Source organism: Gopherus evgoodei, chromosome 4, assembly GCF_007399415.2.
Source record: "Gopherus evgoodei ecotype Sinaloan lineage chromosome 4, rGopEvg1_v1.p, whole genome shotgun sequence".
NCBI classification, from domain to species: Eukaryota; Metazoa; Chordata; order Testudines; family Testudinidae; genus Gopherus; species Gopherus evgoodei.
In genome coordinates this window covers 152520223-152546066 of record NC_044325.1, presented here as the reverse complement: position 1 = coordinate 152546066, position 25844 = coordinate 152520223, and the positions used below count along the sequence as shown (strand labels likewise).

Here is a 25844-nt window from a genome sequence, read left to right as displayed (position 1 = left end):
GGCAGTTTCTGTAGCAGAGCCAGGGGTTCAGCAGTGAGCTCCCCCCGGCACATTGGAAAGTTGGCGCCCGTAGCTCCAGCCCCGGAGTTGGTGCCTATACCAGGAGCCGCATATTAACTTCTGAAGAGCCATGAGCTACAGGAGCATGGATGGAGTAGACTCCTAAACCCTTCCCCACGTGGTCTAGCCACACAGAGTTGGGTCTCGTCTACACTAGAAAGAGCTTTCTGTGTAGCTTATGCAGTGCTTTGGTAACCGGGCTGGTCCCAAGATATCAGAGACCAGGTGGGTGAGGTACTGTAATATCTTTTAATGGACCAACTTCTGCTGGTAAGATAGACGCACTTACCCAGAGCTTTTCTTTGGGTTTGGGAAATGTATAGTTTATAGCACAGAGTTTCTCAAATTGGGGGCTCCTGGCCCAAAAGGGGACCACAAGACTATTGTAGGGGGGTTGCGAGAGCAGTGGCTGCAGGCCTGGCGCCCAGCTCTGAAGGCAGCGCTGTTGCCAGCAGCAGCGCAGAAGTAAGGATGGCATGAGCGGGGCATCGCTTTTTGGGGGGAGGTCATCACAGCCTGAAGTATTTTCAAAGGGGGTCCCCGTCCCAGCAAAAAAAGTTTGAGAACACCTGTTATAGCAGGATAGTTATATTAGCAAGCCCCCTAGTGGAGACATAGCTTATACCACCAAAAGAGTTCTTTTAGCTTGACTTATATCATTTCCCCGGACAGAATAAGCTATTCCAACAATAGACATGGGTGACCAGACAGCAAGTGTGAAAAATCAGGACAGGGAGTGGGGGGGTAATAGGAGCCTGTATAAGAAAAAGACTCCAAAATTGGGACTGTCCCTATAAAATCAGGACATTTGGTCACCCTACAGCAGGCCTTTATCACCAGTATTACTGTCTCCCCAATAGGTCTTTTACCAGCAGTTTGTTGGTCAGGGTGTGATTTTTTTTTTTTTTAACTGATACAGTTACATTGCATAACAAAATCTAATGGCTGGAGGCTGAAGCTAGACAAATTCAGACTGGAACTAAGGGGCAAAGTTTTGCGAGGATCATAATTAAGCATAAGAACAACTCTCCAAGGGTCGTGGTGGACTCTCCATCACTGACCATTGTTCAGTCCAGATTGGATTAACATTTTCCAACCAACCCCTTTGTGCTTTCTCCCATGCTGAACCCTCACGCCAGGGAGGGGGCCCCTCCTTAAACATCCTCCTCCTTCAAATCCCTCCTATGCCATCAGTCCTACCAAAAACTTGACAGGGGTGAGACTGCTGGTGCTGAGACCACAGTCAGTCACTCTGACCAGTACTGTCCCATTGTTTCCTTGTACTCCACCATCATTCCGTCTGTATCCATCGGTGGTCTCTTGTTTTGGACTTAGATTGTATGGTTTCTGGGGCAGGAAATGACGTCTTGTTCCGCCTTTGTACAGCACCAAGCACCATGGGGTTTTGGTCCACACCAAGGATTCCTAGGCACTATGGTAAATAGAAATGAACAGCAATAATACAAAAACGTTCCCTTCCTAACAGTATAACAGAGCCCACACTACTGTAACTAGACCAGTGTAGTGAAAGAGCTACAAACGTTGTGTGTAGACACGGCTTTACTGTGGGACACACCCAAACCAAGCAGAATTTTTTAAAAAATAAAATGGCCAGACTTTTTTCACAAAAGATAAAGAAAAGAGACCCAAACCCAGCCTTAATTTTCCCTCCTCCCCCTCTGCAGGTCACTTTGAACACTGACATTTGGTCCATTTACACAGCAGAAATGATGGGGTCTCATTTTGGGAAATGTTTCACCTTGTTTCACCTTGTTAAATACCACATCAAACACACCTTGGAAAAGACAATTCGTACAGAAACAGGAAAGTACAATTACCACTGAGAAGACTCCGCACCTCCTGAACGTCAGTATATCATTGTGCTAGGCACAAGGACAGGCTGGGTGACAGTAATGGTTCTTTCTGGCCTTTCACACCTATGGTTGGGATTTCCAAGGGAGGAGTTTGAATCTGGTTGCAACATTAGGGTCATTTGAAAATTCCAGTCAATTTATCTATGACAGTCCAGCCACATTCTCACATCAAAACCACGTTGACATTGGCCAATGGTTGATCTTTGCCTTGGGTTGATTTATCTACAATAATCCAGCCACATTCTCACACCAAAACCATGTTGACATTGGCCAATGGTTGACCTCCTGTGGCTGATTAATTTATGATAATTCAGACACACTTCTCACACCAAAGCCATGTTGACATTGGCCAGTTGTTGACATTCTCATCCATCTGATGAATCTATGATATTTCAGACACAAATGCACAACAACACCATGGTGATATTGGTCAATAGTTGATCCTCTCCTCCAGCCAATTAATCTACGATGTTCCAGCCATGATGTCATGCCAATACCACACTGACATTGGCCAATGGTTGATGTTTCCTCCCACCAATTAATCCATGATATTCCAGGCACTTGCTCCTACCAGCACCACTCTGATACTGGCCAATAGTTGACCTCCAACGGATGTACTCCCTAGTAGCCTCTGTCACATGTGACTTCTCTGATGCTGGATCAGGGCCGAGCTCTCGATGAAGCTTTTCCCACACTGGGGACACTTGTAGGGCCTTTCGCCTGTGTGGATCCTCCGGTGTCGGAAGAGGGTGGAGCTCTGGCTGAAGCTCTTCCCGCACTCAGAGCAGGTGTAGGGCCGCTCCCCGGTGTGAATTCTCTGATGCCTAATGAGGGTGGCACTCTGGCTGAAACCCTTCCCACACTGGGTGCACTGGTACGTCTTAGCTTTCAGGTGGGACCCCTCGTGCTGAGCCAGACCCGAGCCATCCCGGAAGCTCCTCCAGCACTGGGGGCACTTGAAGGGCTGGTCCCTGGCATGGATGCGCTGATGCCGGAGGAGGTTGGAGCTGCGGCTGAAGCTGCGCCCGCACTCAGGGCACCTGTAGGGTTTCTCTCCGGTGTGGATGCGCTGGTGGATGATCAGAGAGGAACTGTCCAAGAAGCTCTTCTCACAGTCAGGGCACTGGAAGGGCCTGATGCCCAGGTGAGCCCGGCAGTGGGCGGAGAGCTGGGAGCTCTGGTGGAAGCTCCTCCCACAATCAGAGCAGGTGTAGGGCCGCTCCCCCAGGTGGGTGCGGCGGTGGGCCAGGAGGACGGAGCGGTGGCGGAAGCTCTTCCCGCAGTCAGGGCAGAGGTAGGGGCGCTCACCTGCATGGGAGTGCCGGTGCTGCAGGAAGCAGGAGGCCTCAACAAAGCTCTTTCCACAGTCGGGGCACTGGTGGGGCCGCAGTCCCCGGTGGGTGCGCTGGTGCCGGATCAGGTTGGAGCTGCGGCTGAAGCTCCGGCCACAGTCGGCACAGCGGTAGGGCCGCTCCCCAGTGTGGACACGCCGGTGCGTGAGCAGGGCTGAGCTGTCCACGAAACTCTTCCCGCACTCGTCGCACTTGAAGGGTTTTTCACGGACGTGGGTCCGCTGGTGCCGCAGGAACTGGGTGCTCAGGCTGTAGCTCTTCCCACACTGGCTGCAGATGGTCAGTGGCTCCCCCAGCTCGGGTGGCAAGAGGGACATTTGTGGGGTTCTGGCCACACCTCTTCCTGAGAATGTCCCGGCTCCTCCTTGTTCTCACGCTGGGAGAGAGAGAATGAACCACACACAATATGACTCAGATCCAAGCTCTGATCGGCCCTGGAGCTGCACAGTCACAGCCCTTTACCAGCACTGCCCCATCCTCTCTTCCCCCTGCTGCCATCCTGCCCTGTCACCTACCAGCATTTCCCCACTTGAGGCTCTGGGACCTCCCCTGCGACTCTGCTCCTGCAGGCCCTTCCTGCTGGGAGAGAGAGAAAATCCAGCTGGGGCTTCTTCCCTGTGCTGGGGAGAAAGGGGAAGGAAAAGGAGTTTGTCCCCAAGCAGAAAACCTCATGGGCAGGAAATGAAACCACCCAAACCCTTCCCTGAGGGGAGAGGAGGGGCCGGTTTTGCTGCAGTGGCCTATCTGAGCCCTTAGAGAAAGGCTGGAAGAGGGCAGGGCTCTGGCCAGGGGTCAGACAGGAGGGATGGGAGTCAGGAGTGATGCACGCTCTGAGTACAGGGCTCCAGCTGCAAATCGATGGCAAACGAGCATTTACTGTTGGTTGTTACACTTCCTCGGACTCATCTAAATGGCCAGCCTTGGGGCTCAGGCGCTAGGCTGTGACTCAGGAAAGCTGGGTTCAGTTCCGAACTCTGCTACAGACTGTCTGGGTGAGTCACTGCATCTCTCTGGGCCTCAGTTTCCCCATCTGTAAAATGGGGATAATAATCCTGCCTTTGTCTATTTAGATTATGAGCTCTTCAGAGCAGGGACGGTCTTTCGCTGTGTGTCTGTGCAGCTCCTTAGTGGAATGGGGGTCCTGATCTCGGTCAGGGTCTATGCAGCCCTCGCCACAATGCGGGACCCTGATCTTGGTAGGGGTCTGTGTGGTGTCTGGTACAATGGAGCTTGATCTCAGACTAGGTCTGTGCACAATGGGGGCCCAGATCTTAGGATCTTTGCACCACCCAGCACAATTCATAGATTCTAAGGCCAAAAGAGGCCGTTGGGATCATCGGTTGTGAACTCCTGCTTAACATTAGGCCAAAGAACTTTCCTAAAATAATTCCTAGAGCGGATCTTTTAGACAAAAACATCCCATCGAATTTAAAATTGCCAGTGATGGAGAATCTACCACAACCCCTGCTAAAATCTTCCAGTTAATTACCCTCACTGTAAAAACGGACGTCTTATTTCCAGTCTGAATTTGTCTAGCTTCAACTTGCAGTCACGGGATTATCTTACATATTTGTCTGCTCCATTGAAAAACCCATTATCAAACATTTGTTCCCCCGGCAAGTGCTTAAAGATTGTAACAAGTCACCCCTTAACCTTCTCCTTGTTAAACTAAATAGATTCCAGGTCTCTCACTTTAAAGCCTGTTTCTTAATCCTTTACTCATTCTCGTGGCTCTTTTCTGAACTCTCTCGCCAAGGTATCAACATCCTTCTTGAACTGTGGACACAAGAATGGACACACAGTGCTCCGGCAGCGGTCACACCAGTGCCAAATATAGAAGTGAAGTAACCACCCTACTCCTACTCACGATAGCGCTGCGTATGCATCTGCTTATGCATAGAATCATAGAAGATTCAGGTGGGAAGAGACCTCAGGAGGTCATCTAGTCCAACCCCCTGCTCAAAGCAGAACCAACCCCAACTAAATGATATCTTATCCCTTTCAGCCACCATGTCACATGGGGAGCTCATGGTCAGCTGATTATCTGCCATGACCCCCAAGTCTTCAGAGGCATTGCTTCCCAGGGTAAAGTTGTAAGCATCATCTGCATTCTTTATTTCTCTATATTCACATTTAGCCAGGGTGAAAGTAAGCTGGTACGGGCCGAGGTCCGGCGTATTGGTAAAAAGTGGCTGCTCGTACCGGCCCGTATGCAGCTGACTTTAAAGCGCTGCTGCGGCAAAGGACCCTGCTTTGAGGGCAAAAGGAGCAGCTGCCCTGGGGCCGGCGATTTAAATTGCCCTCAGGTGGCGCGGGCCAGGCAGCCTGGATGGGCTGGCTGGGGATGCTGACCCCTGGCCCAGCCCCTTCCGCCCAAGGCCTCACCTCCTACTCCAGTAAGTGTTGAGTGTTACTTTCACCCCTCATTTAGCCATATTGAAACACAGATTCTTCGCTTCCACCCAGTCTACCAAGCAATCCAGCTCGCTCAGCATCAGCGACTTGTCCTCCTTGTTATCCATCGCTCCTCCCAGTTTGTGTGTTGTCTGCAAACTTTATCAGTGACGATTTCATGTTTTCTTCCTGGCCATCAATAAAAATATTACATAGTGGGGGGCCATGAACCGATCCTTGTGGTGGAACCCCGTTAGAAATACACCCACTTGATGATGATTTCCCATTTAGAGTTACATTTTCAGACCCACCGCTTAGCCGGCTTTTGGTCCCTCTCGTGTGCCAGGTTAATTTTACATCGGTCTAGTTTTTATTCAAAATGTCATGCCGCACCAATGCACATACCTCCCAGACGTCTATCTTAAATCAACACTAGTGCCTCTATCATCTACATTTATAATCTCATCCAACCCCCTCCACAAATTCTAGCACAACGAGGCTGTTACTGCTCTGACCTATGAAGCAGGGAAGAGGTGTTTTGGGGCCTGAGTCACACTTCGCAGTAGAACTCATCTTGCAAAGATCACCTAAGGGCCTTGAAACCACACAGCGCGTTAACCCTTCTCGTGCCATGTCAGTGCTGCGCACAGAGCGGCAGAGGTGCTGGGACTAGGGGGTGGTTTCTAGCAGATCCGAGCTCGACAGTTTGGTTCAGTGGCTCTCACACAAATTCTCCCAGCACCCCTGAGTGCTGGGGGTGGGGGGGAGGGCAGATCTCAGCGCACGTCTCCCCTTCCCTGCCTGGGGTCAGTAACTTTGCTCCAAGGAAGTGGTACAAACCTCAACCTCCAGCGGTGTCCCGGGGGCTCCCTACTGGGCTGGGGGCGGGGGGCTGATGCGCTCAGCTGCACAGACCCACCTCCCCCTTGAGCTGGCTGGGGGGGTTCCTCCGGTCCCAGACCCCCCTTCGGCTCCGACCACCCCCCCCCGGCCCTGCGGCCGCTTCCTCCAGGCAGCGATTTCCTGCCTCGGCTGCTGTTTCCCTCCCTCCCCTTCGCCCCCACTCACCGCCCGGCCGGAGCGCACGGGGTGGGGCGGGTTATTGGTTGGTTCCCTGGGGGGAGGTGGGGCTCATTGCAGACGGCGGATCCGGCCCCGTGGGCAGCAGGTGCTGCCGGAGGCTCCAGCCCAGGGTGCAGGCAGGGGGTTGGACAGGAAGGTCCCTGCGCTATTGCAACCCCGCGGACGGCTCCGCTCTGGGAAGATCCGCTTTGGCTATCCCGGCCTGGTGGCGCCAGCAGAAGGGAGAGGCTCTGCACGGGGCGGAGGGATGCAGGGTACCCCGGGGGGGGGGGGGGGGCTGGGCTGGAGAGAAGGGGGTATAGATCCCTCCTGTAGCGGATGGACCATTCCCTACACCTTCAGGGGAGACCCCTGCCCCCCCATCCCTGGCATACCCACATGCCCATCCGTTCGCTCCTCTTGCCCCATCTTCTGATCGCCCAGTCTCACCAAGTTGGTAGCCCTGCCCCAGTGCCCATCCAGGCACCAGGTCTTGGTTTGGAGGTTCAGCTGGGACCCTAAGGAGCCAGCATGGGAGGAGTTCAGTGGACAGGTGCAAATTCCCTGTGGCGGATAACACAGACACCCTGGCTAGGGCTGTGTGGGGCAGGAGGGACCGGATCCTTTCAGGCTCACAGTCCCAGAGAGAACTCACAGCAGGAGCAGATATTGGGGGACCCATTACAGGCCTGGCTGAACTTTAATGCAGCACCCCACAAAATCTACTGGGAATTCTACCCCCTACGGGATGTTCCTAATGAAGGAACCATGCTCCCTCCCAAAGAGCCCCCAGGGAATATCCCCCACAGCTCTTTCTCTGATGTATCCAAGGCCATTATAACTGGGGCTCCAGGATCAGAGCCAGGAGAGTGCAAAGCATGGAGGGAGGGGGTGTTCATTTCCCCAGGGGCCACAGCGATCACAGCCAGCTGGGAACTAGAGCGTCACCGGGGGAGCGGGGTCTGGACACCTGCTGGGAATGGATAGGCTGGGGCAGAGCCACAGAATGCCTGGGAGCCTCCAGTGTCCACAGGCCCCGGAGGTCTTTTGTAAGGAACAGGCCAGAACATTGTGTTCCCCTATGATCTGATCTGTAACCACTGCTCTAGACTCCGAGTGCTCCAGCACTGCAGATAGAACCCAGGAGTCCTGGCTCCCAGCCCAGCCTGCTCTACCTCACCAGGCCCCACATCCCTTCCAGAACTAGGGAGAGAACTCAGGGAAGCTGATCCGACATTCAGTGGTTGTTGACCAATTGATTGTGTGACTTGTGGGCTAAAAGCGTTGCCACATCCCCCTCTAGTGGCTGGTCCACAGAACAAAAGGTGCTCAGGTCTCGCCAGTCACCTGTGTGATAAGATTCTTAGGGTCGTATATGATGGAATTGTTTTTCCTAGTTTCCTTTAAAAAAAAAAATCCTGGTTTATTTAAGTCACACAGTGAGAAACCACCCTGCAAAGACCAGGTTTGACACGGAAAAGCTCATTGGAATCTGACAATTCTGGGGTGACATGCGACGAATCATGGGTTTCCACCGCCACACACACACACATCACCCATTTTAGATTAAGGAGATAAGTGTGGCCAGGTGCCTGGGAGCTTCATGGGCTGCCCTGGGTCCAGGAGAACTAGCAGCTAAGCGCTGTGGAGAGAGGAGCTGGGTGCCTTATGGAGGTGGCTGCCCCCCAACTGGGAACATCCGTCTGTCTGGCCTCTCAGGGAGCAGACAGACCCTCCTGTTCCCAGCAGCCTATTGTGTTCACGCACTCCATGACACCCAAATGTGGCTGGGGCACTCTGCTGCACAGATCTCCTGTGCTGTCCTGAAACTTGCTGGGGGGCATGGGGGGTGGAGAACCCTTCTGGTCTCAGCTGCACAGACCCCACCTCCCTCCATGCAGCTCCCAGGGCTGGCTGGAGGCGGGTGGGGGGGATCTCTCTGGTCCCAGCTCTGGTTCTATCCCCTTGTCCCTGTGGCTTCTCCCTCCAGGCAGCGATTTCCTGTCTCTGCTGCTGATTCTCTCCCTCCCTAGGAGCTGCCTCTCACTGAGACTCTCCTCTCTGCATCTCCCCTGTGCTTGGCGCCCCCACTCACAGCTCCAGCTAGGAGGGGTCTGTGGCAGTTGGAACTTTGGGGTTCAGGCGGTTCCAGGATAAGTTGAACACTGGGGCCTGGAACCTGTGGCAGATGGAATCTTGGGGTCAGGAATGTTCCATGGCCATGGGGGCAGATGGAACACTGAGGCTTGGAAGGTTCCGTGACTGCTGTACAGACTGCTGGGTGCAGTTGGGATGGGGTTAGGGTGACCAGACAGCAAGTATGAAAAATCAGGACGAGGTGTGGAGGGGAAATAGGCACCTATAGAACATTAAGCCACAATTGGGACTGTCCCTATAAAATCAGACATCTGGTCACCCTAGATGGGGTTGTGTCCTTTGGGGCCTGCTGAGGACAGGGAAGAGACTTCAGCTGGCTTTCCCCCACCACCTCTAGAGATAAAGGCATTCACCTCCCTCAGATCATTTTTCGAGATCATTATTGTGGTGAGATGGGACCAGTGCCTGCCCTTGCAGACTGAAGTCCCCCCACCCCGGGCAAGGGAAAGCAGCAACCAGAGCATGCTGGGACAGATGGGATTAAATAACAGGAACCTCCCACTAAGCAAAGGAAATCTTGCTGTGAATTTACACCCCTTCAACTTGCCCTGGTTATTCAGCATCTTCCATTGGCTGGGTGTGACACAGCCATAGGAGAAAGATTCTTACCCCCTGGACCATAATTCCTGAGCTGGCTGGGCAGGGTCAGGAGGAATCTTGATGGGTTTAGCTGAACTGACCTGTCCCTTAGACATAGCCCAGGGAATGACACACTTTGCTTCAACCCTTTAGACCAGAATTCACAAGCAGTTAGGTCCCAACACTCACCCCTCCGGAAAGGCTGATGGCTCGTTTATCCTTCTGGGAAATTCCTGAGAGTCCAAGGCAATGTGGATCTTACTGAAACAAGATTTGTTAAGAAAAACAAAGAGAGACAACCATATAAAGGTATCCAATATCAAGGTGTCCAAATTAGCCAGGTCTAAGGCACCCCACCCTTGTCCAAACTAAGCCACACAACTCTGTTGTGGTAGTAAAGAAATAGTAAGGTTTCACGCTCCCATTTCTTTATCTGTATTACAGTAGCATCTCAGGGCCCCGTTGTGCTGGGTGTTGCAAAGACACAAAGTCAGAAACAGGTCCTGGCTTGAAGAAATGACAAACTAAACAGAGAAAGGGACAGATAGGGAAACTGAGACAAAGATGCCCATGATCTCATGAAGAGGCTGGAACAGAACCAGGAACCAAACCCAGATTTGTGGCGCTCTAGCCCAGTCACTCTCATGTAAACACGGCCTCTGAGTGCCCAGAGAACTCATTCCCTGGCTCTCCCTGGGACCCTGTTCTTCGGTAATCACGTCTTTCAGCTCTACCAGTCCATCTCCTGCGGGGTTCTAATGATCACAGCAGTTAGCCCCACAACCTACCCCATAGCGACTGATCTCCTTGAGTCTCTCCATTTACCTTAACACAGAGAAGTTATAGACTCGATCACAGTCTAAGTCCCTACAGGGGAAACAAATACGCGATAATGGACTCTTCCATCTAGCAAAAGAAGGTATAACAACTTCCAAAGGCCGGAAGTTGAAGCTAGACAAATTCAGACTGGAAATAACGTGTCCATTTTTAACACTGAGAGTAATTAACCATTGGACCAGTTTATGAAGTGATGGATTCTCCATCACTGGCAATTTTTAAATCAAGATTGTACGTTTTTCAAAAAAGCTCTGCTCTTGGAATTTTTTTGGGGAAGTTCTATGGCCTGTGTTCTGCAGGAGGTCAGGTTGGCTGATGACAATGGTCCTTCTGGCCTTGGAATCTATGAATATTACTTTATCATTTTGACTTTTACTTTATATTAAAATGTACAATATAATACTGCCAAGCTCCTATATATGGTGCTTTTCATCAACTGGATCTCAAAGTGCTTTACAAAGGAGGTAAAGTATCATCACCCTCATTTTACAGATGGGGAAACTGAGGCACAGAAGTGTGACATGACATGCCCAAGGTCACCCAGCAGGCCAGTGGCAGAGCTGGGACTAGAACCCATGTCTTAGTGCAGTGTGCGATCCACTAGACCAGGGGTTTTCACAAATTTTTTGGTGCTCTCTGAGTGCGGCCACCAACTCTTGCGGGTGACCACACTGACAATTTTTCCTAAAATATTTAATTAACTTTAGTAAAAACAAATAAAGATGCACGTATGTCCAAATCGATGTAATGTATTCATGTAGGGTTTTTTCAGGCTGAGTAATGAAAATAATTTACAGCTGTTTCTATTCTTTACTGGACATAAATAGAATAGAAACACAAATAAGGTGCTTTGCATGTTCTTGTCTGTTTTGTTGTTTCTTTTGCTTTTTTGGTTGTATTTCCCCCACCCCCAAGACTTGCTAGCTGGTAAGTCTTCTGCTGTGAAAGTGATATTTGTATGTTTGTTAATATTTTTCACAGCAGACTTACTCAGCCCCAGCAAGCCCTGGGAGAGATAAAGCCCTGGATAGGGAGGGGGCAGGGAGGCAGCAGGGCCCAGGGATAATGGGGGGGGTTGATGGTGTAGGGGATGGTGAGCCTGGGGCCAGAGCATGAACCACAGCCTGCCACGGTTACCCCCTTACCCCCGGGAAGGTGGGTAATTCACCAGCTGCCTGCACCTCCAGCGTTTGTGTCTCCAGAGGGGGGTAGGAACCAACCACTGCTGGCGACCCTGGCAGAGGGGCCACTGCTTTGTGCCTCCCTGCCCCCATCACAGCCCAGGAGGCAGTGGCCACAAGAAAACGCCCTGGTGGCGAAACACTCTCATATCACAGAAGATATAATTAGTCAAAACAATAAATCAGCTGAAATATTTTGCCCAACAATATTTTGTGAAAAATTTGGATCTTTCAACAAATCAGGACGAAAAAATCAAATTTTTAAAATCTCTGAAATTCAAAGTTTTCGTCCCATGGGAAATCCAATCAGTTTAGGAGTTAGCAGCAGACTCACAGAGTCATAGAAATGTAGGGCTGGAAGGGTCCTTGAGAGGTCACCTAGTCCTCCCCTCCACACTGAGGCAGGATCAAATATACCTGGACCATCAATGAGAGGTGGGACCTGTCCGAGATCTGGAACTGTTCTTAAAAACCTCCAGGGCCACAAATTCCACATAAATTCTGATACATGCTCCAGTCACCAGAGGGAAGGCAAGAGGACATCTCTGTGCAAGCAGGGGGTGCATACCCACTTCAGAAAGGTACCCACAATGCCCCTGTGCGGGCAGGGCAGGCTCCCCCGCCGGTGTCCCTAGGCCGTGTGCATTTTCTGGTGTCGGGCGAGGTAGGAGCTGAGGCTGAAGCTCTTGCAGCAGTCGGGGCATTTGTAGGGTTTCTCTTCTGAGTGGATCTTCTGGTGCTGGATGAGGGTGCAGCTCTCACGGAAGCCCTTCCCACAGTCTGCGCAGCGGAAGGGCCGCTCCTCCGAGTGGGTCCGGCGGTGCTTGATGAACGCCGAGCTCCAGTTGAAGTCCTTGCCACACTGGGCACAGTGGTAGGGCCGCTCCCCGGTGTGGGTGCGCTGGTGCTTGATGAGGGTGGAGCGGTGGCTGAAGCTGCGCCCGCAGTCAGGGCACCCGTAGGGCCGCTCTCCCGTGTGGACACGCCGGTGCTGAGCCAGCTGGAAGCCGTGGCTGAAGCCCTTCCCGCAGTCAGGGCAAGGGTGGGGTTTCTCGCCGGTGTGGATGTGCTGGTGCGAGCGGAGGTGGGAGCTGCGGCCGAAGTTTTGCCCGCAGTCGGGGCATCGGTAGGGCCGCTCCCCAGTGTGGATCCGCTGGTGTTGAATAAGCAGCCGGCTTAGCTTGAAACTCTTCCCGCATTCAGCGCACTCATAGGGCCGCTCCTCGCTGTGCACCTTCTGGTGCCGGCTCAAGGCCAGCTTGGTGCCAAAGCTCTTCCCGCACTGGGGACATGGGTAAGGCCTCTCCTCCGCACCCATCCCACCAGCCAGGCTGGGGCTTTCCCCGGTGTGGGTGTACTGGTGCTGGATCAGGTAGGAGCTGTCCCCAAAGCTCTTCCCACAGGCTGCACACCTGTAGGGCCGCTCCCCAGTGTGGATGCGCTGGTGCTTGGCCAGGTGGGAGCTCTGGCTAAAGCCCTTCCCGCAGCTGGGGCATTTGTAGGGGCGCTCCCCCGTGTGGACCCGTTGGTGGACAACAAGGTGGGAGCTGACCCCAAAGCCCTTCCCGCAGTCGGGGCACTGGAAGGGTCTCTCACCAGTGTGGGTGCGCTGGTGCTGGAGGAGGTGGGAGCTGCAGGTGAAACCCTTCCCGCAGTCAGGGCATTGATGGGGTCTCTCCCCTCTATGGGATCTCTGGTGCTCAGCGAGGTCTTTGTATTGAGAGATGCTCTCCCCACACTGCCCACATATGACCAGTCTCTCCTCCTGACAGCCAGAGAAGTCTTGGAGCTGCCAGGGATCTCCTTCCTGTTCAGCAGAGCTCTCCCTCATAAGGTCTCCTTGCTGCCGTCCTGCCTCACCGACATCTCCCTGCTCGGGGCTCCAGGACATCCCGTGTTGCTCTTGTTCTGCAGGCCCTTCGTGATGGGGATTCTCCTCCCCATTCTCACTGGCTGTCCCGGCACCTACTGGGAGAGAGAGAGAATCTAGCCAGGGCTTGTTACCTGTGCTGGCGAGAGAAGGGAGGCAAAAGGGTTTGTCACGGAGCAGAAAACCTGATGGGCAGGAAGCAAATTCCCACAAACCCTTCCCTAAAGAGAGAGGAGGGGCAGGTTCCGCTCCATTGGCCCAGATGAGCCCTCAGAGAAAGGCTGAGGGGAGGGAGGGCTCCTGCCAGGCGTTAGGCAGGACAGGTGGGAGCTGGGAGTGACCTGCTTGGGATGATACTGAGTGAGACAAGATGATTAGGGAATTATTTACATTTGTACATGACACGAAGGGTAGGAGCGAAAACTCAGAGCTTTGGATAATGAGGATATATCTGAAACTCGTATTGCAACGCTCATTTAATCTTTTATAACCAGGATGAAGGAAGCGGTGAGTACCAGTTGGTATTTAAGGTGCAGATCAAGCTAGATCCCATGCTTGCGTAAACCGGCATCACTCCGATGGAGTCAATGGGGCCTGATCCGCAGCTGGTGCGAATCACCCGTAGCTCCACAGAGACAGTGGGGCTGGTGTGAATCAACCAGCAACACTGATTGACATTAGCTGTGGATCTGACCATACATTGCAAGGGCCCAATACACGGAGCTATGTCAAGCCAAACCCTTGTATGTTGCATTCCTTTCCCGCCCAGCACCCTTTGCCTCTTAAGAGAGAAAGCTCTTCAGGTCAGGTGCTAGCTCTCTGTTTGTGCAGCACCTGGCGCAGTGGGGCACCGAACCTGAGCAAGGCGTGTACGTGCTGCCATACGAGCGGAGACAGAACTGGGGGGCTCCTGGTGGCTTTGCTGGGATCCCAGCTTTTCCCTTTGTTCCAGGATGGTCTCCAAGCCAGTGTTGCTCATTCCTCACCTGCACGGGCACCTCTTGGGATCTTCCTCCCCTCAGAGCTCTGGAGATCTGGGACCCTGGGCTCTTCCCCTCGCTCCATCCGGGGGATTGTGGTTGGGTTGATGATGGGGACTCCTGTTCAGGAGAAGAAAGAAGGTGAGACGGGGCTCCGTGAAATCTCCCCCCAGGGCTCGGTGCAGAGAACATGCCCAGGCTTGGATCGTGGCCCAGCTCTCTGCTGCGGAGGGGATGTTCCCAGGGGCCCTTTGAGGCGGGGAGACCCCTGGGGGCAGATGGGCCGCACCCCCTGCAGGGGAATCAGGGATCTCCAGGCACACGGGCGGGGAGCTGGCCCCCTGCAGCGATGGGTCCGGACAGGAAGGAGCTACAGGTGGATTTAAGCACTGGAGGTTTATTGAACGTGCAGGCGGAGAGCAGGGCAGGAAATAACCCAGGGCTGGAGCAGGGACCCTGCCAGGCTCAGCTGCAGACCCCGGAGCTGGCTGCGGAGAGGGGGGAAGTCTCCGGTCCCAGTTCGGCTCCGACCCCAGCCCACCCCCCAGGGCAGCGATTTCCTGCCTCTGCGGCTGCGTCTCCCCGGGGCCCCGCCGCCTCTCCCGACTCCAGCCACACGTGGGCCTGGGCAGCGCCGGCCGCTCCCTTCCGGCCCGGGGCTCGGAGCTCGCTGGTTTTAACTCTGAGCTCGCCAGGCCGCCGGCATCGGGAGACTGCGGAGCTGATCTATCCTAGCCACGGTCTCCCGCCCCAACCGAGCCCCGGGGAGAAGCCGGTGTCTAAACCCGCCCCCCGCAGGCAGATAAGGGATATCCTGCACACCACTTACAATGCGAGAACTTCGCGCCCTCCCGGGAACCCTGCACCCCCCCCCGGGCCGGGCCCTGGCATATCCTGGGCTGTTGTAACCCCTGCCCTTGTAGTGGGGGCTCCAGGCAGGGCCAGATTGATACCTTATGCCTCTCAGGCACAGCCTCTTCACCCTCCCCCACCCATGCCTGCAGCTCACCTTCATGGTTCTCCTTAAAAATACAAAACTTTAACCCGCTCCTTTGACTTTTAGGTGCCCCTAGAACGCCAGCGGCACCCCGGGCACGGGTCTCCTGTTCCTAACTGGAAATCCAGCCCTGGCTCCGGGAGCTGGAGTGTGGGAGTGGGATCTGGGTACACACTGGGAACTGATATTGGGGGTGGGGATGGTCAGACATCTGGGAGCTCTGGGCACAGAGGGGACATTCCCCTGATGTCACTGGCTCCTGACCTATCACTGAGGAGCCAAGCGCTGGAGAGGCCAGGAGGCCTTACAGGGAGCTCTGGTTTTTAGCAACCTTTGGGACTTGCCCCCAACCCGAAGAATAACCCACACAGGGTGACTCATGTGTCCCCATATAGTGGCCAGACTCTTTATGGACGTTTATGAGCTTCCTACAGCCTCTCAGCTGAGCGCCCTGCTCCCATCACTCAGGCAGCCATACCTTGAGCTTTTTGATCCAGAGCTCCTGGGTTCAATCCATGCAAATATCCCGGCCACGGGCATCATTACAAGAGGCTGCAAGATCCAGCAGAGCAAAGAGCCTGCAGCATTGGATTCCAAATCCTGAAGCTGGGACTGGGTAATGGGATGGATCACCTGATTCCTATTCTGTTCGTTCCTTCTAGGGCACCTGGCATTGGCCACTGTCGGTAGACAGGATACTGGGCTAGATGGACCTTTGGTCTGACCCAGTATGGCCGTTCTTATGTTCTTAATTCGGGACAGGCATAGATCTCTAGGGTACAGGCTGGGCCTGGAGGTTAACGATTTCTGCTGAGCAGGGGAGGGGAAAGTAACAGACCCGAATGCAGATACTTCCAGAACTAAGTTTCCTTGCCGCCTGGCTAGAGAACCCTGTCTCCAAAACAGATAACCAAATAATGTCAGCCCATAAACCTGGTCCCCTGCCATATCAGCCTGTCCCCTGGCACCCCACCCATGAAGGTCACAAGACATCTTAATGAGCAAGGGCACAGGATTCTATCCCATATGGAAGAAATTGGAGGAGACCCAATGTGGTCAGACTCTCAGCTGGTGTAAAGTGATTTCAAGGAGGCTCTAGTGCCCACTATGTCTAAGCTCTGAACTTTCTCCCCCACCCCATGTAATTCAGGGACAGGGGCTCTCTCAACATGTTTTCCTGGCATCCGATCAAATTTAAGCTCCCACCAAAGCATCTCCACCCACACATCACTGCACTCAACTTTGATGACATTTCTCTGATGGTCTATAACATGATCACTGTTGAATACCATGGCTGATCAATTCTGCAATTTCAGGCCACGTTCTAGGCATCAATGGGCAGAACCCCATAGATCTGGTCAAAAAAAAAAACAGAATGGGGAAAAGGGGTGCACATAGCCCTTGGTCTTTGGTTAACAGAACTACAGCTTCCTCCATCTCTGTAATTGTCCATAGCTCAAAGAAGAGGTTGATGACAGCTGTTCACACCTTCCTGGGTCCCAGCACCCCCAGCTCAGTTTAAAAGGTTGACATCCTGCATGACTCAGCTCCCAGACAGAAAATAAAAACGGGGAAGGGGCAAAGGGGCGTGTGAGGGGGCATACAAAGCCCCTGGCATGAGGGGGAGAATGAGGGACCCTGGTACAGGGGGAATAGGAGCACAGAGACCTGGGGGCATAGAGAACCCCTGGTAGAAGGAAAATGAGGGACTCTGATATGGGGGAAGTGGGGATACACAGAAGGGGGAGAATAGGGGCTGGGGAGGCAGATAGAACCCCAGCAACAGGAGGTGAACAGGGGATAATTGTATGGGGGATGGAGTCATCCGGAGCACACAGAGCCCCAGACACAGGGCAGGGTGTGGTGAGGATGGGAGTCCCAGAAACAGAAAGGGATGAGAGAGTGGCCCACCAGAGCTAGTAGGAATGCAAGGAGCCCCTGGCTTGTGCAACGGGCTCCGCCTGCAGAAGCAACAAAGTGTGAGACTCTCTAGTTAAAAGATGATTTTAAGGCCAGAAGAGACCATTGGGATCATCTAGTTTGAGCTCTGTAACGCAGGCCAGAGCCTCACCCAGAGATCTCTGCATGAAGCCCACAGCTCGTGGCAGAGCTACAGCATGTCTTGGAGGATAACCTTCCAGTCACCATCTAAAGACCCCAAGTGATGGAGAATCCACCATGTCCCTTGGGAAGGCTGCCCGGGTGGCTGCTTCCCCACACTGTCGAAACTGTGCACCTTCGTTCCGGTCTGCTGCAGCTCCCAGCTGTGCATCTCGTTCAGACTTTGTTGATGACAGAGCCATCTGCCCAGGAATCTCCTTCCCATGCAGGGGCGTGTAAACCCGAATCAAGTTACCTCTGAGCCTTCTCTTGGAGAAACCAAAGAGATCGAGCTTCTTCCGTCATTCACTATAAGGAAGGTATTTCCAGACTCGGAACCATTCTTGTGGCTGGCACTTACGGCCACTATGCTCTGTTACAGTCCAGGCTGAGACCTAACATGGGGGGCAGATTACCCCACATGTGCTATTGTAGGGTTCTCACACCTTTATCAGCAGCAGCTGGGGCACTGTCAGAGTTGGAATATGGTGCTAGATGGTGCTAGGAGCTGAGCCAGTCTGGCAATGTCTATGAACCCACTCCAATGTGCCACCACACGCTGGGAGTGGACAACAGGGGATGGATCACTCAATGATTGCTTGTGCTGTTCACTCCCTCTGAAGCACCTGGCATTGGCCACTGTCAGAAGACAGGAAACTGGGCTAGATGGACCATTGGTCTGACCCAGTATGGCCATCGTTATGTACCATCCGGTTTGAACTGTGGGCACCAGAACTGGATCCAGTCTCTGGGAATAGTCTCCTGGTTCCTATTCAACATTCCCAGGATCCTGGCCAGCCACCGCAGCACACTGGGATCTCACTTGATGGCAGAGGCTGAGTTACCATGTCAGCTTCTTTCCCACACAGCCTGTGGGTCAATGGCAGGGGCTTTCTTGGATGGGGATTCCCTGGTGCTGAATCACGACTGAGCCCCTTTCCCCCCAGGTGGGTCCATGGCAGGGTCTCTCTGAGCTGATTTCCACCCAAACTTCCCACACCCTCTCCCACCCCATGTCATTGGCTAGCAGGGGTCCCCTCACTGTGGATCTTCTGGTGCCAGATCAGGTAGGAGCTGAGGCTAAAGCCCTTCCCGCAGCTGGCACAGTGGAAGGGCCGCTCTCCAGTGTGGCTGCACTGGTGGTAGGTGTATTGGGAGCTCTGGCTGAAGCCCTTCCCCCACTGGGGGTACTGGCAGGGCTTCTGGCCGGCATGGACCCGGCAGTGCTGGGTGCAGCGGCTGCTCTGGGTGAAGCCCTTCCCACAGTCAGGGCATTTGAAGGGCTTGGTGTCCACGTGGGTGTGCTGATGGTGGATCAGGTTGGAATGGCGGCCGAACCCTTTCCTGCACTAGGGGCGCTTGTAGGGCCACTCCCCTGAATGCCCCTGCTAGTGCTTGATGAAGTTGGAGCTCTCCCCGAAGCACCGCCCGCACTTGGCACAAGCGTAGGGCAGCTCCCCGCGGTGGGTGCGCCAGTGCTGAGCCAGGTGGGAGGCCTAGCTGAAGCCCTGCTCACAGTCAGAGCACTGGTATAGGTGCTCCCCGGTGTGGGTGCACCGGTGCTGGATCAGGGTGGAGCTCTCCCCAAAGCGCTTTCCGCACTGGGCACAGCTGAAGGGCCGCTCCCCGGTATGGGTGTGCAGGTGCCGTACCAGGTTGAAGCTGTGGCAGAAGCCGCGCCCACACTCCCCGCACCAGTAGGGCCGCTCCCCAGTATGGATGCATTGATGGACCATGAGCGCAAAGCTCACCCCAAAGCCCTTCCCGCACTCTAGGCACGTGTAGGGCCGCTTCCCGGTGTGGCTGTGGCAGTGCTAGCTCAGGGAAGTGCTCAGGGCGAAGGTCTTCCCGCACTGGGGGCACCAGAAGGGGCGCTCCCCGGCGTGGATCCAGCTGTGCTCCATGGAGGTTCCCATGCTGCGTGAAGACCTTCCCACACACAGTGCAGTGAAACAGCTTTTCACCCATGTGGGAGCGCCAGTGACAGAGCAGGTTGGAGCTGTGGCTGAAGCGTTTGTGGCACTGGGTGCACTGGTAGAGTTTCTCCCCCATTCTGGCTTCGTTCTCCTTTAGGGGCTCTGCCTGCTGCGGTCCTGCCCCGCCCGGGGTCTCGCTACCTCCTCCCCGCTGTGTGGCAGATGTCCTGTGCAGCTCTGTTCCCACGGACCCTTCCTGCTGGGGATTCTCCTCCTTGTTCTCATTCCCTGTCCTGGCACCTTCTAGGGGAGAGCAAGAGAAAGAGATGCAGCTGATGGGCAGAAGCAAATCCCCCAATGCTGGGGGAGGTGAGGGCTCCCGCCAGGGGTCAGATGGGAGCTGGGAGTGATGCCTACCATGAGGCCAGGGCACCTGCAGGGGACAAGACAGACTGGGGAGCTCCCAGTGGCTTTGGTGGGATCCCAGCTTTTCCCTGCTCTCCCAGACAATCTCTGAGCTGGTGTCACTCATTCCTCACCTCTCGGGCCTTCCCTTTCCTTGGAGTCCTGGAGAATCAGGCTGCTTAGCTCCTCCTCACGTTCCAGCCAGGAGATCATGGCAGGTTTGGCTGAGGATGTGAAAGCAGAGAGGGGCTGGAGTGTGTTTTGCAACAACTGGCCGCTGACTTCAGCTGATGGAGGTTTGTTCAAGGCTGTGGGGAGAAACTGGCAGATGTTCGTAGATCCTAGTCTGATCTCCTATGTAACGCAGGCCAGGGAAACTGGCATAGATCTGGGTGAATAACTCAGGTTTTTTTGGTTCAGTGGGTGACCGGAACCTGACAGCAGCTTTTAGTGCCGCTATTCTACCAACAACAACAAGTGGCTGCTTCACCCAGTGAGACCCCGTAACACACTCCTTACATGATCACAAACTTAAATACGGTGCAAATGCTCTCCTGACTGTTGGGCTCAGCCCTGCCCGTGCGGGATCCCTCTAGTCCCAGCCACAGTTCAGCTACGCTCCCCTGGTCCTGGCAGCCTTTTCCTCCAGGTAGCAATTTCCTGCCTTTGCTTGTGTCTCTGTCACCCCCTGGAGCCGCCTCTCCCTGCAATTCCACTTTAGCCCAGAGACTCACCGCTTGGAAGGGCTATTCCCAAAGGTGTTTTCCAAAGGAGAGTTCATCAATTGCATTCAGCCCCTCAGTGCTGAGGGACTCCAGCCTGATACTTCCAGAGGAAACAGCTGAGCAGGAAGTTCCTGTCTTTATTAAGTTCCCCTTACAGCATTGCCTGGTCCCCTCTAGACCTGGGGAAGGCTTGGGAGCTCTATGGTTCTTTCTTTAAATTCCCCGGGTACACTGAAAGGATCACTGTCATTCAACCTATTAAATGCAAAGTGCCTGCATCCATGCCTGGACAAGTCTAAGAAATTAACCATGCCAAGGAGCTAAATAAAGTCCACATAGCAAATGTTTGCCCAGCCAGATCATTGCACCCTATTTCACACAGGTGGCTGGTTGCAGGTTAGGCTCTTAAATGTAGGTCTGAATGTCAGAGTTCATCAAATGGTTCCTAATCGATTTGAGCCGGCACCCGGCAAATCAACTTGTGGGGCAAACTCCTCAGCTGCTGAATACACAGAGGTGCTGGACTTCTTTACCCATTTAAATCAAAGGTAAACCTCCCCTTGACTTCAAAGGCTATTTCTACACTACACACCTCACAGTGGCACAGCTGTACTGCTGCAGCTGCTGTAAGGTCTTCCATGCAGCTGCTCTATGCCAGCGGTACCTGGAAAAGCAAGAGGTAGCAAATTCTGTCTCTGCCCTGGGGTAGCAAGTTCTGGCCGAGCATCAACCATCCACCACAATCAACTACCTTTGGCCCACAGGATGACAAAGATGAGAGTTGTAAACTGTGATGGGAACTTGCTACCGGTTTGAAATCTCCACTGTAAGTGTGGACACCAAGACAGGTATTTTTCAAAATGTAAAAACTTTATTATTGTAACAAGGTATATCAACAAAAATGGCTTACTTTTCATTTCAGTATTTTTTTCAAAAACAAGCACCTAAACATATTTACTATATAGAGTTAACATGTTTTTTGTTCTTAACTGAAATGTACATTAAAATTAAACATCTCTATTATGCCTTTATATTCCAGCGGTGTTATTCCATGAAAACCAAAATATTTCTCTCTACAAAACAATTGCACAATGTACATCTTTTATAAACAATTGAACTATGCACATTTTGTGCAGCTGGACTTTCTTATTTGCTCAGAAATCTCAGTGATTTCCTCTGGAAGGCAGGGCATGCTGGACCTTTGATAAGCAAGAGATGAGAAAATAAAATCACAGAGTTACTATCGCTAAATATCATTTCAGTTAACTCAGAACATTTATAAAATAATATTCCTTGAACATATCTGCCCTGGAGGAAAATTCCTTCCCAACCCCAAATATGGCAATCAGTTAAACCCTGAGCATGTGGGCAAGACTCACCAGCCAAACACCTAGGAAAGAATTCTCTGTAGTAACTCAGATCCCAACCCCATCTAACATCCCATCACAAGCCACTGGGCATATTTCCCGCTAGTAGTCAAAGACAAATTAATTACCAAAATTAGGCTATCCCATTATCCCATCCCCTCCATAAACTTATATTGCCACCCATTTTCCCAATCTCTTTGGAGGGCACTGTTTTTTCAATCTCATCCAGGGCAGTTTCCATTTCCCTGTTTTCCTGATCTGTTTTCAGCCCGTAATGTTGGCGACTCTTTAAATGGGAGCCATGGTACACCGGGGGGGTGGGGGAGGAGGAGGGAAGGGATAGCTCAGGGTATGGCTACACTTGGAGATGTGCAGCGCTGGGAGTTACAGCTGTGTTCGTACAGCTGTGTAGGGAAAGCACTGCAGTGTGGCCACACTGACAGCTACCAGAGCTGCAGTGCGGTCACATTTGCAGCGCTGTTGGGAGTGATGCACTGTGGGCAGCTATCCCAGCATTCAAGTGGCTGCAACGTGCTTTTCAAAAGAGGGGGGTGGGGTGGAGTGTGACAGGGAGCGTGAGGGAGACAGAGAGAGTGGATTTTTGGAGCTGACACTGTTCTCAGCTCCCTGCCTTGCAAGTTCTAAGGACTGGAAGATACACAGCACCTACCTTCAATCATTTAAAAAGTTTTGACCTTTCCCCCACCTGTCTCTTATTCGCTAAATGAAAATTATGCACTCCTAAATAGTCTTTAGACCATATAAGCAGCTGCTCAACACTACCCCTCCCCTCTCTCCTCAAGCAAACAGCTGTGAACATTCCAAAGCAATTCCCCTGCCTCCGCTCGCTCGCTGGAGCAAGGCGCAGCTATGTTTGTTTTTTAGCTAAGTAGCTACGGGGAGATCGGAGTTCAGCCATTCTTCCGGTTTGTTGTGGACAGGAATTCTGGGATACCTCCTAATACCCTGGAGGCCAATAACAGCGCTTTTGGTGGCTACACTTGATGACCAGCGTTGCATCACCAGCGCTGGAATCGCTACACCCCAAGCAGACCAGGTGTACAGCCAGCGCTGCAACCAGAAGTTGCAGCGCTGGCCGTGCTTTGCAAGTATGGACACAGAGTGAGTTGCAGCGCTGTAACCCCATCACCAGCGCTGTAACTCTCCAGTGTAGCCATGCCCTCAGTGGTTTTAGCATTGGCCTGCTAAACCCAGGGTTGTAAGTTCAATCCTTGAGGGGGACACTTAGGGATCTGGGGCAAAAATTGGTCCTGCTAGTGAAGGCAGGACTCAATGATCTTTCAAGGTCCCTTCCAGTTCTAGGAGATCAGTATATCTCCAATTATTATTATCCTAACAGTTTCCCTGAGATGTTTCCCAATTTAACTCTTTTACTCACAATGGCAGTAACCTCGTATGGGCCAGGACAGCTAGGTTGCAGCCGTCTTTCTTTTCTTGTTTTCCTTCTCGTACTCAGTAACGTAACAGTCCCCGACCGCAAACGTTATTTCCCCATGTTTAGAACGCCTTCTTTGAGCATACCGTCTGTTTTTTTCTGCTGCTTTAGCAATATTACTAAGAGCCAGTGCAATGTCAGCATCCTTTCTCATTTTCAAATTTATGCTGTACTCCTTGTAGAACTCTTCATCGTGTTCCTCCAAATTTGGTAGCTTTGAAACAAACGGAGACAACAGGGTTGTATTTGTGAAATGAAGATTCACAGAATAAGAGATTGACATGAAAGCTGACGGTACTGAAATACACTTACCGTATAATCTTCTGAGACTTGGTGTGGAAACCTTGCTTCAAAGCCATACAGCAGTCGGAAGGGTGACATTTTGGTGGTCATGTTCACGTGAGCTCGCAAAGAAAATAAAACTATACCAAGAAATTCATCCCAGTTACTCCCAGTATCATTGACCAACTTCTGCAATGCTCTGTAACAAATAGTGATGAATTAGTTTGGGGGTGGGGGGGAGGAGGAGTAAGTGACTGAGATAGATTATATGGAATCAAAAAGGCCCCAGGAGGAGGTCATCACAGGGCATTGCTATGCTTGTTCTCCATTTCACATGTGATATGGTAAAAAGACTTGCAAGTCATAAAATGACTTGCAAGATTTAGACACTTCTGGCATGGTGCATTCTACTTGCCTTTAGTACTGTAATTTTCCCACCCCTACAATTACCTTTTGATGGATTTGGTAGTGCTGTGAGCAAATCCATTGGTTAGTGGGTGGCCTGGGCTGGTGAAGATACGTTCTATTCCCCATTTTTTGCACATTTCCAGATTAAACTGAAAGAAAATGAGTTACACCATAAGCTTTCCTTTGGACAGGTCTGTATTTATGTTCCTTCCCCTATCTGCTATTGATTTTGGGTGTGATTACTGGGGTTTACTACCTGGACTAATATGTTGGGGGTTATTTTGGTGAGTTAAGAAAACCACACACACACACATGCGCACACTATAGCAACCCTGATGGGGTGACCAACTACAGTGTTGCAAAATAAGGGTGTGTGTTCGGAAAAAGCTTGTCAGCAACAATTTACATTAAACAAAAACAAAACACACCCCTCACAAGGGCAACGAAGCCCATGTCCACGATCGACTACCCGTGACCCGATTGTGTGATTGAAGAAATAGTAAAAATAACCTCAAAAAATAAATCTTTACCACATTATTGAATTCAGGACTGCGATCTGTCAGTATCCGCCGTACACCTCCAAACTCCATAATTATCTTGTATATTTTCTTTACTACCTCATAGGCTGACTTAGTGTGAAGTGGAAATGCTTCCACCCATCTTGTAACATAATCCGTGGCTGTCAGTATGTACTGGTATCCCTCCTTTGTCGCTGGGAGTGGTCCTATGAAATGCATTCCCACCAGGTCCCAAGGCTTACTGACCTATATGCAGGGGGACAGGTTACAGTCATACTTTGGATTTTTCTTATTAAATGCTCTCAATAAGCCCATACGCAGTAAGCAGAGGAAACACTATAATGTCGTTCCCACAACCGCACAATCAGAATCTAATTTCCGTTTTTAAAAACGGAACAAAAAGAAAAAAACAAACGAAAAAGAAATACAAGAATGGGGTAGGATAAACCTGCAGAAATAGACCATGCCAGTGCAAGGAGCATGTGCAACAGAAGTCATTGTTGCACTCCACTGTGCCACTCACAAGCACTGCACTCCCTGTGGCAAATTCAAGGCCCTATTGTGTAGTAATAATAAAAATGAATAATGATAAACAATTATCTTTGACTCTCTTTCAAAGATTCCTCACTGACTAAGACTCTGTATCATGTATACGCACTCTGCGCTGAGAACATTCCTCATGCATTGACAATGGAAAGGCTGTAAAAGAAGACATGTGGCAGATGTCTCAGAGTCCAAAATTTACCTTTATGGTTTTCAAGGTGGTATCTTGATTTAGTTCCTTTCCTGCCTTCTGGCAATGCAGACATCGCTCAACCTAGTTTGGATGGAATAACAAGACGACATGAACATTCTTGTATGAAAACATTATTGCAAGGGAACAGAGTTCACACTTTCATACGAACTGTATTAATATCGTTCGTTGCACTGAACATTTCAAATCTGTATTTAAATTCTAAATCACCCATTTCAGGATTTTGTTTCATGATTTTACATACCCAGCCTGCGATGTCCTTGGTCATCCCTGGCCAATAGTATCTTGAGGTCAGCGCAATTCTCGTTTTGACTTTTCCTTCATGTCCACCCTGAGGACTGTTGTGATACTGTTTAAAGAGTTGTAAGGCTTGATTCATGCTGTGAACAACGACAACCTTTCTCTGTTTGGCAGAATAGAAAAGTGTCCCCTCTGCAAATGGGAGCAGATGGAGACGTTACGACAACATCAAGTGTTGAACTTAAGCAATTATCAGATATTTTCAAAGTCACAGATTCATTATAAGGTATACGCATAGAAAAGAGATCTAGATGCATAGGGGGTCACCTT

At 51.9% G+C, this 25844-nt stretch overlaps 2 protein-coding genes across 3 annotated transcripts; both read right to left on the bottom strand.

Moving 5' to 3' along the window:
• Positions 1-312: 312 nt before the first annotated feature.
• On the bottom strand, positions 313-17680 carry LOC115651302 (zinc finger protein 271-like). The gene is made up of 5 exons (XM_030562237.1): positions 17580-17680; positions 14353-14466; positions 12134-13500; positions 3802-3862; positions 313-3656 (listed from the first exon to the last, which is right to left on the bottom strand). Exons 1-5 carry the CDS (start codon positions 17644-17646, stop codon positions 2569-2571), a joined length of 2697 nt encoding a protein of 898 aa, XP_030418097.1. The 5' UTR covers positions 17647-17680; the 3' UTR covers positions 313-2568.
• Positions 17681-18169: 489 nt separating this feature from the next.
• On the bottom strand, positions 18170-20548 carry LOC115651457 (zinc finger protein 48-like). 2 transcript variants are annotated; one of them, XM_030562535.1, is made up of 2 exons: positions 20499-20548; positions 18170-20072 (listed from the first exon to the last, which is right to left on the bottom strand). In XM_030562535.1, the coding sequence occupies exon 2, from the start codon at positions 19889-19891 to the stop codon at positions 18962-18964; it is 930 nt and encodes a 309-aa protein (XP_030418395.1). In that variant the 5' UTR covers positions 19892-20072; positions 20499-20548; the 3' UTR covers positions 18170-18961. The 2 variants fall into 2 exon arrangements, with proteins under 2 accessions (XP_030418395.1, XP_030418396.1); XM_030562536.1 differs by lacking the exon at positions 20499-20548 and having other exon boundaries at positions 18170-19662; positions 19899-20482.
• Between the last annotated feature and the right edge of the window lie 5296 nt (positions 20549-25844).

Coding starts and splice junctions, on each gene's coding strand:
- LOC115651457 (XM_030562535.1), bottom strand. CDS start 19,891: ATGAGTGACACCAGCTCAGAGATTGTCTGGGAGAGCAGGGAAAAGCTG.
- LOC115651302 (XM_030562237.1), bottom strand. CDS start 17,646: ATGGCTCTGTCATCAACAAAGTCTGAACGAGATGCACAGCTGGGAGCT. Junction 13,501..14,352: donor CCCAAGAGGTGCCCGTGCAG/GTGAGGAATGAG, acceptor TCGCCAGCACAG/GTAACAAGCCCTGGCTAGAT. Junction 3,657..3,801: donor CCTCAAGTGGGGAAATGCTG/GTAGGTGACAGG, acceptor TCCCAGCGTGAG/AACAAGGAGGAGCCGGGACA.